The sequence below is a fragment of the Clavelina lepadiformis genome, chromosome 9 (assembly GCF_947623445.1).
Source record: "Clavelina lepadiformis chromosome 9, kaClaLepa1.1, whole genome shotgun sequence".
Taxonomy (NCBI): domain Eukaryota; kingdom Metazoa; phylum Chordata; class Ascidiacea; order Aplousobranchia; family Clavelinidae; genus Clavelina; species Clavelina lepadiformis.
The window spans coordinates 1,771,267-1,784,751 of NC_135248.1; the positions used below are offsets into that span (position 1 = coordinate 1,771,267).

Consider the following 13,485-nt stretch of genomic DNA (forward strand, 5'->3'; position numbering starts at 1 on the left):
CATTTCTACATAGTTAGCCTAGCACATCCCGAAACGACATCTCCATTTGGATGGGAAGCAGTCTAGTATTCAAATGCATTACATCGTTGTGCATTTCTGTGCTTTAAGCGTTTCTCTTCTTTTTCCTGCTAAAACTTGGTTAAAAAGCGCGTTGCACTTGCAGTGCAGTTTGTCAGACTTCTTTAGTCTTTATAGAAAAAAAAACGGGATCTGGGGTTGAAAGGAACGAGCCTTCCTTTCATTCATTTGCGAGGGGAAGTCCCTGTATCATAGATAGTGAGGCGTCTTTATTAAGCCTGGCAAGGTTATTTTTAACTGAATTAATTTTTAGGGCAATTATTGCTTTTTGTAAAAGTAAAGGAAGATAAAAATCACAATGTTTATGTTTTTCTATGACAACCACATTTACTAAATGTGAATACAGATATGTATTATCGATTTTGGAATTTTTGTGGCCACATGCGTTTTTTCTACATTTGTTTTTGTTCATTGCATTCCTTTGTTCTACTAGCATTGCATTCCTAGGTTATAGACGCTATAACCTAGAAAAACATATAATAGGTAGGCATGCGACATATTAAAATTAGTGTTTCAAAATTATACACGATAAAATTGGCGGTTATTGCATTATACGTTGGAAAATCAAAAAGCATGAAATGAGCAGTCATTTGTATGACCGCGAATATGGACTTGAAAAGGAATATTGCTGGACAAAATCTTGTTGTAAAAGTTGCACAGAGACTTCTTTTTTTCTCGTTTTTCCTTTAATGAATACTTTTATGTCTTTTCAAACGGTATTTTTTCAAAAATGCTATTGGTGATTTCAAGCCTTTGAGCAATAATAATTAATTTAGTATTCTCAATGCGAGGCAGACTGAACCTACCTAATAATCTAAAGTTTAATATTAATCTTATGTAAGTATGTCCGGTATATGGGGCATGTATTGATCCATATATAACCTCGCACAGTCGCACTGAGAATGAATATAGTTTTTACTCGAAACGTCTGCAATTAAAAAGTTGGCGTTTGTTACTCTGATGTTTTGCTTTGAATGTTTAAGTTTAAAGTAACTGAACGTTTTGACGACGTTTAGTATGTTAGTAAATTGCCAGCGCTGTGTTACTTCTCTCTCTGCATGCTGTAGCGTTCGCGATCGTACCCGCTAGACAGCGTAGTAGTGGAAAGAATGGCAGACATTTCTGTTCTACTACCATATGGCTCATGAAATTGTTTGTCAAACCAAAATGGAACACCTTTAAACTAATACGCATGCGTTGAAAAACATAATGAAACCTTAATAAATATCAATAGTGTTTTAGTCTGCTAGTAATTAATAATCGCATATTGACTTGCACCTCAATGATGTGCGACTTTTCTCAGGTTGTAGTTAATGCAACCTAATTAAATAAAACGTGGGTGTATTTTAACAACTGTGAGTTTTGCACTGGAAAATACGGCGTAGCAAAACTCGAAAGTATTTGCGGGCCGCACAAAATCTGACCGCAGGCAACATGCGGCCCGTGTGCCAGGATTTGGACCGCCCTGATCCAAGTTATAGTTTGACGCAGTAGGTTACGGCGCCTTTTCATACTTATTATTTCACTTAGGCTTGTTTTACAAGTTCGTTAGTTTGTTTTTTTTAGTTAGTGCGTAGTCATGTCGTACACATATTACGTGTGGGTTCTACGTATATACATCAACATCTTGTAACACGTGTGTAGGGTGCGTCACTTGACAAATGCTAAATAAAGCGGCAATATTAAATAGTTCTGAGACTGTCCGTAACGTTGAACATCTCAGTAAAGAAGCCCAAATTGTAAATTCTTTAGGAACGTAACTTATTTCTAAACAAGTCCTGCTTTCTGCACCGTCCGTAAAAAGACAAACCAATCGATCACAAACCTATATGGAACTAAATCATACTACATGTCTGCTTTTTTATCGCTACCTTTAAAAAAATTAACTAAGAAAATGAAGATAAAATACGCGATTAAATAACACAGTAAAACAATAATGAATGAGCACTACCACAAATAGTAAACGAAAAGTGCAAAAACATACGCAACTGCTTGCCTTTTTGAACTAAAGTTTTTTTCTTTTATCAAAACACGCCATGGTTTTAAGGTCAATTAAACCCAATTTAGCTTCGAATGGACCTACTGCGAATCAACATTTCAGACAATGAAGAAGTATATTTCTTATTTTTTCGCCATTAATTGTACGGAGCAATAATTAGGCCTACGGTGCTGAACGTTGCAGTTGTTGCTCAATAACTAACCAGTGATAAATTACAAAAGAGAAAATGAATTATCAATATTTCTTAGATCGATTTTATTTTCTTCTGATGTTTATACCCTCCAAAAATATTAAGTCAAGCGGTCTCTCTGTGTATTAAAAACTTCTCTGCTAAATGTGTTTTCAGATGCTATCAACTGCCTGCAGATGTCAAGCTTTTCAGCACCGGGTTTTAAATTATAACTCGCAACCGAAACTCCCTTTGGTTTGAAAATTGTCTTCTTAAAATTAAGATCAGATATTTTTGATGAATCCACGGCGCCCTCGCCCTCTACGCAAGTCTCTGTCAGGTTGCTTCGGATTTCCTTCAGTCTGTTGACGGCTGCTTCCATTTTCTTCATCCCGAATCTTTCAATCTTTCGCCATAAGGTGGCGTTAAAGTAATCGAAGAGCGCCGCGTCTGACTTATTCCACAGACGGGCCTTCCCCCGGATTCTAGCTCTCTTTATTTCTGCATTACCGTCGTTTTCATGGCTACGCGCATTCAAACTCAAACAGGCGACGTCTTCCAAATCCCAACACAGTAAGTCGGCGAATAAAACCATCGATTCGTCAAAGTAATCGGAGACCAAAACCAAATCGAATATTTTAGTTAATTCAGCCAAGGCTTTCTCGATGTATTGGTCGTCATCTATCATGTTGTTGTATCCTAAATCAAAAAACATTGAATTTTTGGCAAAGTTCCCGTAAGCTGACGACCCAGCCGCACGCATATAGGTAGCAGCATTATCAAGCCAGTCTTCTATCGATGTATTCCCGTGATGGGGAACCCGCTGAAAGGAGGGGACGATGCCCCACATGTAATCAAACGTTGACTCAAACAGTTGTCCAGGTTCGCGTACGATCGTCACAAACGGTGTTTCTTTCGGCATAAAGCCTTTGAGGACATCATATTTCATTCTCATATGATGGCAGACAATGTTGTATGGATCCGACCCTAAACACAAATTTATCAAAAGTCACAAAAACACTTCCCGTAACCGTCATTATAGTCTGTATACGTGGAACATTTACAAAGTATAGACTACCATTTTTTACGAGCGTTTTCAATTACTGTCGTTGTCATTACCGCCGTTTTCAGTGTTTCCGTTTTACGTAGGCTACATCAAAATTCATTTTATCTTTTATTATGACGTCATAAGTTTGGGGGCTCAGTTTGAGTTGGCACGAACGTTAAGATCAAACGTTCTCACAAACCCTAGTTATTTTTTTACTAGCACTACCCAAGTAAAAAAAGCTTACCCTGTTTAGCTACACTTTGACTTGAGAAAAATTGAGGATAGCCAAAATCGTGAACATCTTTCGGAAAGGCAATTTTCAGGTTATTATGAAGCCCATATCTCAGAAGAATATTCTACAAAAATAACAAAGAATTTCTTGAAATATACCCTTTCAAGCAAATGTGAACAAATAGCATTAAACAGACGTCGACTGACCTGTACAGCAGTACTGGCAGTCTTGTGAGTTTTAATAAAAACAATGTTTGTTTTTCTTTTGCAGTCATTGATTTTCGTTGTATTGTCTTTGATTTGTTTCTTCACATTCACTGATCTATTAACAACAACCATTAGGTTTGGTTATTTACGCTCAAGCAGCACGAACACAATGAAGCACGACAGTATGACAATCCTGATCTTAAACCACCATACTGTAGGATAGTTTAAAACAGAAATGTGGTAATAAGTATGGAAATCTGTGAAGGTCTGTTCAGCAAATTACAACTTTAGCGTTTAACAAAATTACAAAGTAGTTGGATTACCAAAATGTAAATACGTTTAAAGTAAAATTCCTGGCAGTTTCCGCAGTTAGGCTATTGATATAGGCTGGAGCAACTTGCCTCTGAACTGTGACGTCTGTTCCTTGTGTTGAGGTTTGTAGAAATGGGTCAGTATCAAATTGCAATATTCGAATCGCAGATTTCGGCTGCAAAGTGCTTTGTCTAAAACAAAAAGCAAGGTTTAATACAGCGATTACTTTTCAAAACTAGGATCAAAAAATGTTTTTCATAAGTTGTCATAATGGGAACATGCGTATAACCAACAACGAAATTGCCAAACTAAATTATAAATAACAGCGCAAAAAAGCAAAGTTTGTTGATAGCTCCAGATTTCGGATAATTTTGAGTATTTAAAGTTAGTTGAAGGATTAGCATTTTAAATAATCTAGATAAAATAATCTTTAAAGATTTAACTTCAAAAAACAGAATTAAAGTATGGTTGTCACTTGTCAGTAAGTACCAGAAAGCAGATACCTCGTGGCAATATCAAATCCAAGCCACTAATGGATCGCACTTTCATAAATTGAAAAGCAATTTACACAGAAACGTAATTGTACATGAAAAAACACCAAAGGAACATCGACAGCTAACCTGTGCATCTGTTACAGGAACAACAACAGGAAAATTCACACAAGTATAAAAATTTTGCATTTAAAGCATTGCTTCGTCATCAATTGGCCATTGGAAACGAATTTACAAGTCTTGAAAGCTTTCCATGAACAAGATGTAAGAAAGCAAACAAATATTTACATTTTTCGTCGAATGGCCCATTTAAAACATCTTATATTAGCAAGCTGTCAGTCCGATAAAAATGTCGCACATTGTATCTTTTTCTTTTGGATAAGTTTTTGACCCGCTTGAGAGGACTGCTACAAAACACCACCTTCTATCGTACATAGTAAGTAGCGCCGTGTATGGTTCGCGGTTAATTTGCAACATAATAGTATATACTGTAATTTTGTTAAGTTTTTCTTCAATTTTTGAAAGCTCCATTCGACGAAAACAATTTTTAGCTAAAATTTGTACAACTCTATACGCGTGAGCGATCTCTTCAGCAAAGTTTGATGAAAATGTGTCTCTTGTCACGTTGTTTCCGCACAAAACATTTCACCAGCAAGTCCACACTTACACATAAAACCCATTACCTACCCATTATTACGAAAGATTTTTAAGTTCCAGCTGAACATGAATATAACCCAACCGATGCACAATATCCAAACATATTTTCTTCTGGTTACTTGCATAATTCCCGTACCGGTAAGTTTTTTTCAGTAATGCAGTGGTATATGTAAGCTATGCACAAGCTAATATAACATGAATCAAGGTTTGAGCATCTAAAAAACGTTGAAATTAAATCGCTGTGAGAACTAAAAACAGAAACAGTTTGCATGATTGTCGTACTTAGAAAGGAGCGAGCCTTGCTCATATGAAGCTTACCGTATATCCAGGTAAGCGGTATGCATTAAACTTAGTATAGGGAGATCAGAATACAAAAGATTATTGTAGATAAATTAAAATTGATTATAGGACCACTAATGGATTGATCGCTAGAAAATACTGATTTATAACAACGAAAAAAAGGAAAAATCTCAAAAACAGAGTATACCAAATTCTAAAAATGGAAAATATTATAAACTTGAATATATGCAAAGCATAACCAAAACCAGTATCATTTCGTCGAAATATATTTTAATAATTAGGGGTATTTTTAGCGTTCCCGTACTATATTTGCAACAAAGACCATAAGACATTCAGCCAAAAACTTTTAAACACTGAAAATCAAAGTAAATTTATTCAAGTATGATTTAAAAGCAATCAAAGCACGCTAAAAGATTTTGTGTGCTTTTTATTTCTTAATGTGACTGATATTTAGGCTTTTATAGAATAGATGATTAATTAATGACAGTAACATTTCACACCTGTAACTTGGTTTTTACTTTTTTGAATTTTGACCGGTTTTGACCATATTCCTCACCGAACAGATTTTATTCAGTGGTATGAAACGGAAGATTTCCGGTCAACTATTCCTGTGACCTTCATGCTTTAAAAAAAACGAATAATTTTGTCTTGTAAAAGATACATCTTTCGACTCCGACTCCGACTACCACAAAACCTTTATAAAATTTTTCATATATTTCCGCAACGATTATTTTGTGACACTGCTGTTGTGTGGAATGTTATTTTAACCATGGTTGTGCGACTGACATCATTATGTCCCCAATTACAATGGTTTCAAACTAACCCTTTCATTATCCTCACCCCGAGCAGATCGCACGTTCGCTTTCCGGCATCTGCGTCACCGTAACTTCATTATGTTGACATTTTTATGAATAAACTACAAAAGTTTCTTCACTGGAAGCTAAAATAATTCTTGTTTTGAGTCTGTTCAAAGTAGAAAGTTTTGCAAAATCTTGTTGTTTTTTGGCTGCAGGTTTTGAAAGCGACGTGTAGGTCTATTGGGGATATTAGATTGGTCCCTGGTAACTTATTCAGTTACTTGTTCAAAAAGTGAATTTTGTTACCATCGATCTATTTTATTTTTGCTCTTTATGCAGTCAATTATCCGCAGATAAAGTGAATTAGCCTAACTGTTTATTTACCTGCATCACGACGTGGACAAAATATTTACTCGATCATAATTCTCCGATATCGAATGTGTAGCCAACTAAGTTACCAGAAAACCAACTAGTTACTAACTTACTTCGCGTCAGTTCATAGTTTTAATCAGGTCTTATATTTTTACACCGAATCCGAAAATACAAGGCGCGAAATTAGGCACGAAATTAGGCTCGAAAGTGAAATTGCGGTAAAATGTATGAGTATGTGAGTATGGACTCGGGCCGAATCTGGCTCGAAATGTTTTTTGAAACACAAACCCAAACTGGACCTGAAAAATCCGGCCTATCTTACAACTCTGCGTTGGTCTACAAAAGCGCTTGTTCTTGTATAATTGTCAGCGCCATTGCGAAATTAAGATGGTGTAAGGATTATAGCCTACTGGGGGCAAGCACCGGAAAACCAAGTTTGCAGTAAATTTAATCTAGGAAATAACACAAGCAATTGCCATATATTAACATCCGCAAAACCGTTAATACATTTGTCAAATCAGTAAGTCGCGTTAAGTCGAATGCAAGCAAGAATTGGCGGATTAATCGGCGTACAAAATCGTTTTTTACGTCATTTCTTTTGGGCGAGTTGATATGTAGCCTACGCTATTGTTTCTGCGCCTCAATAGGCTAAAAGTTTATGCTTCCCGGGTTTCGAAAATAGTTCGTTGTCAAGAGTTGACTGTTGCTCAGTTTTGTCAAATTTGAAATAGACCATCAAACTGATTTCTATGACTTCTAACCGACTAATGGACATTGGCGTTCGTTCTATAGGTCACAGTAACAAGGAATTACATACCAAAAAAGCAGCAATATTTTGTCACAACTGTTTGTGTACATGCAGTACATATCATTACAGTAAAGGTGAATTTCTAATTCAATTATAATTAAGGTAGGCTACATCGTAAAAATTCCACAAATTTTCAAAGACATAAAATCAAGCGGCCAAACATCTGACGTAACAAAAAATGATTTCATTCCAATAGCAACAACGTATCGTTGAAATTCTCCCCAGGACTTATATCGCTATAACGGCCAGTCACATCAGCCAAAACTTAAATTTAATTAATTGACTGGTAAACAAATGGATTCAAAGACCTTATCAGTCCGGCACCAAATCCAGATTGAAAAATTCTCACAATCGTGTCAGTTTTCTACAGCAAGTCAAAGGACGCATCGTTTTATGCCTTATGGGAGGCTATGTGCAAATCATGACGAGATACATGGCCTAAAATAGGAAGTGTAACATGACCAAAGATTTCATTAAGTTTAAACGAATTTATAGCGGAAGTTAATCTATAGAATAGATAAATTCAAACTGAATTATTATAACAGAAAGCACAACTACCTCCGTTAACAACACTTCATACCGAGTTTAGAGCACTTTGCACTTAACAATAGTAATGTGCTGGAGCCACAACAAACACACAATGTAATTAAGAGCAGAGTGAAATTAAAATCATAGCAAAATGTGAAATACTAAACGTTGTATAACATGGCACATTTATAACGCGGCAACGCGGTGCTACAAGCGTGGGAAAAACTTTTTACAAGGTGAAAACACTTCATATACAAGTGGCGAAAACAACGGAAATGACTCATAGTTTGAAATAATTTAAACTTTACCATGCAAAGCTGCATCTGCAGCAGTGCAACATTTCGTTACAATAACCGCAATATAACTAAACTAATAATTTAAAACACAGTATAGATTCAATAATCGCAATTTTAATTCTATTATCCAACATAACTCATGCCATCGTTATCGTCCCTCAAGTTCTCAAACTCAAGTTCGTCGACTTTAATTAGCGCAGACGCGATGCGGCTGCTGGAGCACTTTGTGTTGCGCTGCTGGCAGAAAATGTGTGCACGTGGGATGTAACATGCACCTTTACTTTGAATTAATCTGAACACACAATAGATAACTGGTTAACAAAAGAAACTTCTCGATTATTTCCACAGTATTTGGATGAGGGTATGAGTTATATATAGTTCATATGCAAAGCAACATTGCATAAGATAGAAGAAATTCACGAACATGTTTAGTCCCGATCGATTCTTATAAGCGGATTTGAGTTATCCCAGCGCTGGTATCAAGGTAATTGTCCAAATGTATCGGAATTTGTCGTTCCCTTCTACCAGGTTATTGCTGACTAACGGCTTGTCGCTACATCCAGGTAAAATGTTCGGCAGGTTGCTATGGGCAGTAATGCTTTCTCATACGGTACTCTTATTACAAAGGGTAAGACAAAGGTTCACAAACAGCCTAAGATAAGAATATGACCGTCCTTTGTACCGTGTTGACCTCTCTCCCCGCGTGTTCTTCACTTGCCACAAACCTAAAGCAATCATCATCAGTTGAAAGTAATCAGCGCAAGTCAGACGCTTGGGGGGAATTAATGCTTTGAGATACAAACAAATACCATACGTACCACGCACGCAATCGAAACGCATTTCTACCGCCAAACATTTTGATTGTGATTACTGCAAGTATGTTTTACAATTTGTGAGAGAAAAAAAGATAAAGCAATTGTGGATAGCAATTGAGGATAGTATATGCAATAGGAGCAAAAATATTTCGCGGATCTGCCAATTAATTTATTTTACAAGATCAAATTTTAATGTATAATTATTATCTATTATTCGCCTAAACGGCATCATTAATATTTCAAGCATGTGCAGAATCTTACTCACAATTACCTGCCGAGCGTTTGGAGTTGCAACTCGTACGCAGAACTACACACATCAACAAAATATCCAACTCTAAAGCATTTAAGTCCAAAACATTGGCCTATGTGTTCTAATGTCTTGTCTATTGAGTTCATTCTATGTTTTTAACATTTTTAAACAATCAAATAATTTTCAGCATTCTAAACGAACTATAAAGCTTCTTGTTAAAAGCAGTCATTTTTATAGAAACGATTAGGGTCACTCCTTGGACACATCCCTAGTTGTCGCGGAACCCTCACGTACGTTATATAGTAATGAAACATTGGGGAAAGCACAACCCTAACAAAGCACAGTCAACTAGAATTCACAATTTGAACAGACTTTGCTGGTATTGTTTAAAAGTATACCAAAACAGCATACGAACCCATTTCAAAGAGTCCAAAGGTGCTTGAGAGATATTCTGTCTAATCATTTTGTCAGAGTAATGCGATACTGAAACAAAAGCGATCCACTCGCGCAATCCATTGAGCCGATGCTGTTGCTGCCTTTTTGAAAACTTATACAAAAGCATTTCACTTGATTGAATTAGATTGGCAGGTATAGGCCTATTATTAACACAGCTAGTTGAAACAGGAATCTGGCTACACCGCCGCCCACACCATACAGCTGTAATTGTTACTTTAGTTTGGATTCAATAGCCCGTTCCATTCTGCCCATTTTCTTAAACAACTGTGCACCGTGATAAACTAAGCCTAAATCTTAATTGAGAGATTCGGTTTTTTTCCAGCTTTCTATCCTAACAAACTGTATCGAATACATATCCGTTTAATTACCGTGCTACGTGCACAAATCATTTGTATAAAATGGTTAATACGTATCATAACATGGCTCAGTATAACCGAAATTAGGCCACGCAGCCCGTTGTAAAAATGCGTAAGTCGGTTGTTGCGGGAACATTTGAAATTTAGACAACAAGGCATAACGTTGCAAAATGTTTTTAATGTTAGGCTACTTTGTCGAGAATAATTAATCTACAAACTTTCCTAAGTTTCTATCGCATCGACAACGCAAGACAGAATGCTTGAAAATGTATTTGGTCATAACATAGTACTTAGCTTTTTGCTTTTAAAACCTATATAGGCAATAAATCAAAAAAAATTGAATTTCTTTGGTCGTATACTCAGTTTAGTGGAAAAAGTAATTCCTGTAGCACAAAGTTAAAAATAAACTGCCTGTCATTTGGATGTTTATGTCGGGTGGTTTTCTTTTACAAAATTTAAGAATTTTGCCCAAAATCTCGTTTAGCAGATGGGCGGTAACTGAATTCAGTCAGTATCAGAAATACGCTGGTATTAACATGTCATTCGCACTTAGAAAAGTTTCCGAGCAATCTCTCGGTTCTGTCCAGTCGGTTAATTGCTAATTGCTTTATGAAAAATGCGACATTCTTAACAGTTCTGATATTTGATAATGGGTAATAGGCCTACTGTAAAATATTTTTGTAAAATTGTTTCGTGCAAAATCTTTTTGTTTTTTGGCTGGTTTTGAAAGCGACGTGTAGGTCTACACTACATATGAAATTACATGACTATTATTCGAAAATTTATCAAAATTTTAAACTTCCTTGTTTTTTTCAAAACTAAACTCGACTAATTTAGCTTTGCTCAGTGAGCTTCAAAACAAGTTCATGTTTTGATAAATAGCGAAACTCTACAAGACACTTATCATATAAAATCTGTTGCCAAACCTGAGAATTTAAAAGCTAATTAGTCACTAGACCCTCCAACCCAAAGGTTTGTATAAACATAATACGAGTTGACGTCCTTAGTTCTGCGACTTTAAAACATTTTACTTCTCATGGTTTGCAATTCTCCAATTATCGTATTGCTCAATTCCTAACTTTCTCACGTCTTCGCCTGTTCATCTCTATTTGATTGGTCGTAACTTATCTCTAATGTTACCAGGCCTGCCAATACTCGCATTCCCGCATAGATCTCTAGTGTCATTAGCGTGAGTTGTTTTACGAATAAATAGACTGTAAATAATTGCTTCTTGGGTAAATTTGATGAGTAAATAAGACCGTGACAGTAATCATAAAAAACGTTTAAAAATATTATACAATTAAATATTTTAAATAAAGATTTAACAAAATTGTTCGGCCACTTTCTACATCAGACTGCATGGTAGCCTAAAGATTGCAACAACAACGTAACCAAATACCCAGAAAACCGCTTTATCACCCCCTGACAGCGTAAACGTGTAGTGAGTGGATGTCAAAATTATAATTCCCAAGAAAGCAAACATTCTGAATGAGGTCATAGTCAACATTGCTTGTGTAAGATAAATATTTACGTCAAGTTAAACAGTTTTTGTTAACTACTTTGATGACAAAATAAATCACTGACTTAATACTCAATTAATTTTAACTTTTGCACCACACTCACTAATGTTGCAAACAACCGGGTTTTTAAGGTTTGACAGACATCGAACGCATATGTGGTAATCAATAAAAATCTTATCAAACAATAACTCCGGATGCTCATAAATATAGAAAACACAACAATTTCAAGTAGTAGATTTTTCTGGGGGTACTGAACCCAGAAATAGAACTGAACTGCAGAACTGCACAACCTCTACTGGAAATTTTGCTTTCAGTGCTCCAGATTGTGCCATGTGTACTTAAAATTTGCACCATGGTAATACTTACAATATAAAATATATGGCAAAATAACAATGGAGAAATCCAGCGCATCATACAAACTTTCCAGTAGGATGCACAACCTTGGGGCTCTATTCTTTGGGAAAGTTTGCTTTTAGCCTGCCAGACAAATTAAGACAGCAAATGTAATGCTAAAATCTGTGCGACACCAACCTGCCAGCTTAATCCTTATAATATGGATTAGGCTTATAATGCCAAACGCAATTGTGCGCAAGAAATTTGGTAGGTAAGCTCATTTTTTGCACCAGAAAAATTAGCCAAGGTTTTTCTGTTGTTTCATTGCCTGCAAACTTTGGATCTAGTGTAGAAGTGCACAACTACAGGGTGTATTTGTATATTTGACACCAATTAATGAAATTGTGATGTCATCCGGTTGTGCACTTTTGCACTAGACACCAAACTTTTTAGTAGGGCCCAGTGATGTAGTTCTACAAGACTGTTCTAGAACTCTTCTCAGATTGTAAAGTTTTCTAAAAGCGAAAAGGATTAAAATTAATTTTTTGTAATATTGGATATTGCTTCATCTTGATTGATGGGAGGATTTCTCACTCAAAAACAACAAACTTTCCATCTGGGTCTGCACAGCACCCGAGAATTTTTTGTCCCAACACAGTGCACAGATGAAGGCCAGTAGGCTAAAACCTCTGTCCGATTTTGGACAGGAAAATACTGTCTCTAAGAAGACTTGTCTTTTTGGGTTTAATAGGCCTGTAGGCTACATTTCTACATAGTTAGCCTAGCACATCCCGAAACGACATCTCCATTTGGATGGGAAGCAGTCTAGTATTCAAATGCATTACATCGTTGTGCATTTCTGTGCTTTAAGCGTTTCTCTTCTTTTTCCTGCTAAAATTTGGTTAAAAAGCGCATTGCAGTGCAGTTTGTCAGACTTCTTTAGTCTTTATAGAAAAAAAAACGGGATCTGGGGTTGAAAGGAACGAGCCTTCCTTTCATTCATTTGCGAAGGGAAGTCCCTGTATCCTAGATAGTGAGGCGTCTTTATTAGGCCTGGCAAGGTTATTTTTATCTGAATTAATTTTTAGAGCAATTATTGCTTTTTGTAAAAGTAAAGGAAGATAAAAATCATAATGTTTATGTTTTTCCATGACAACCACATTTACTAAATGTGAATACAGATATGTATTATCGATTTCGGATTTTTTGTGGCCACATGCGTTTTTTCTACATTTTTTTTTGTTTATTGCATTCCTTGGTTCTACTAGCATTGCATTCCTAGGTTATAGACGCTATAACCTAGAAAAACATATAATAGGTAGGCATACGACATATTAAAATCAGTGTTTCAAAATTATACACGATAAAATTGGCGGTTATTGCATTATACGTTGGAAAATCAAAACGCATGAAATGAGCAGTCATTTGTATGACCGCGAATATGGACTTGAAAAGGAACATT

At 36.0% G+C, this 13,485-nt stretch overlaps 1 protein-coding gene across 2 annotated transcripts; it reads right to left on the reverse strand.

Annotated features, from left to right (window-relative positions):
- Window positions 1–1,896: 1,896 nt before the first annotated feature.
- LOC143470208 (galactosylceramide sulfotransferase-like) lies at window positions 1,897–11,278 on the reverse strand. Of its 2 annotated transcripts, none has more exons than XM_076968189.1 (7): window positions 9,774–11,278; window positions 8,718–9,018; window positions 5,223–8,585; window positions 4,134–4,235; window positions 3,733–3,847; window positions 3,539–3,650; window positions 1,897–3,233 (listed from the first exon to the last, which is right to left on the reverse strand). In XM_076968189.1, the coding sequence occupies exons 3-7, from the start codon at window positions 5,315–5,317 to the stop codon at window positions 2,368–2,370; spliced, it is 1,290 nt and encodes a 429-aa protein (XP_076824304.1). In that variant the 5' UTR covers window positions 5,318–8,585; window positions 8,718–9,018; window positions 9,774–11,278; the 3' UTR covers window positions 1,897–2,367. The 2 variants fall into 2 exon arrangements, with proteins under 2 accessions (XP_076824304.1, XP_076824303.1); XM_076968188.1 differs by having other exon boundaries at window positions 9,380–11,278.
- Window positions 11,279–13,485: the final 2,207 nt, after the last annotated feature.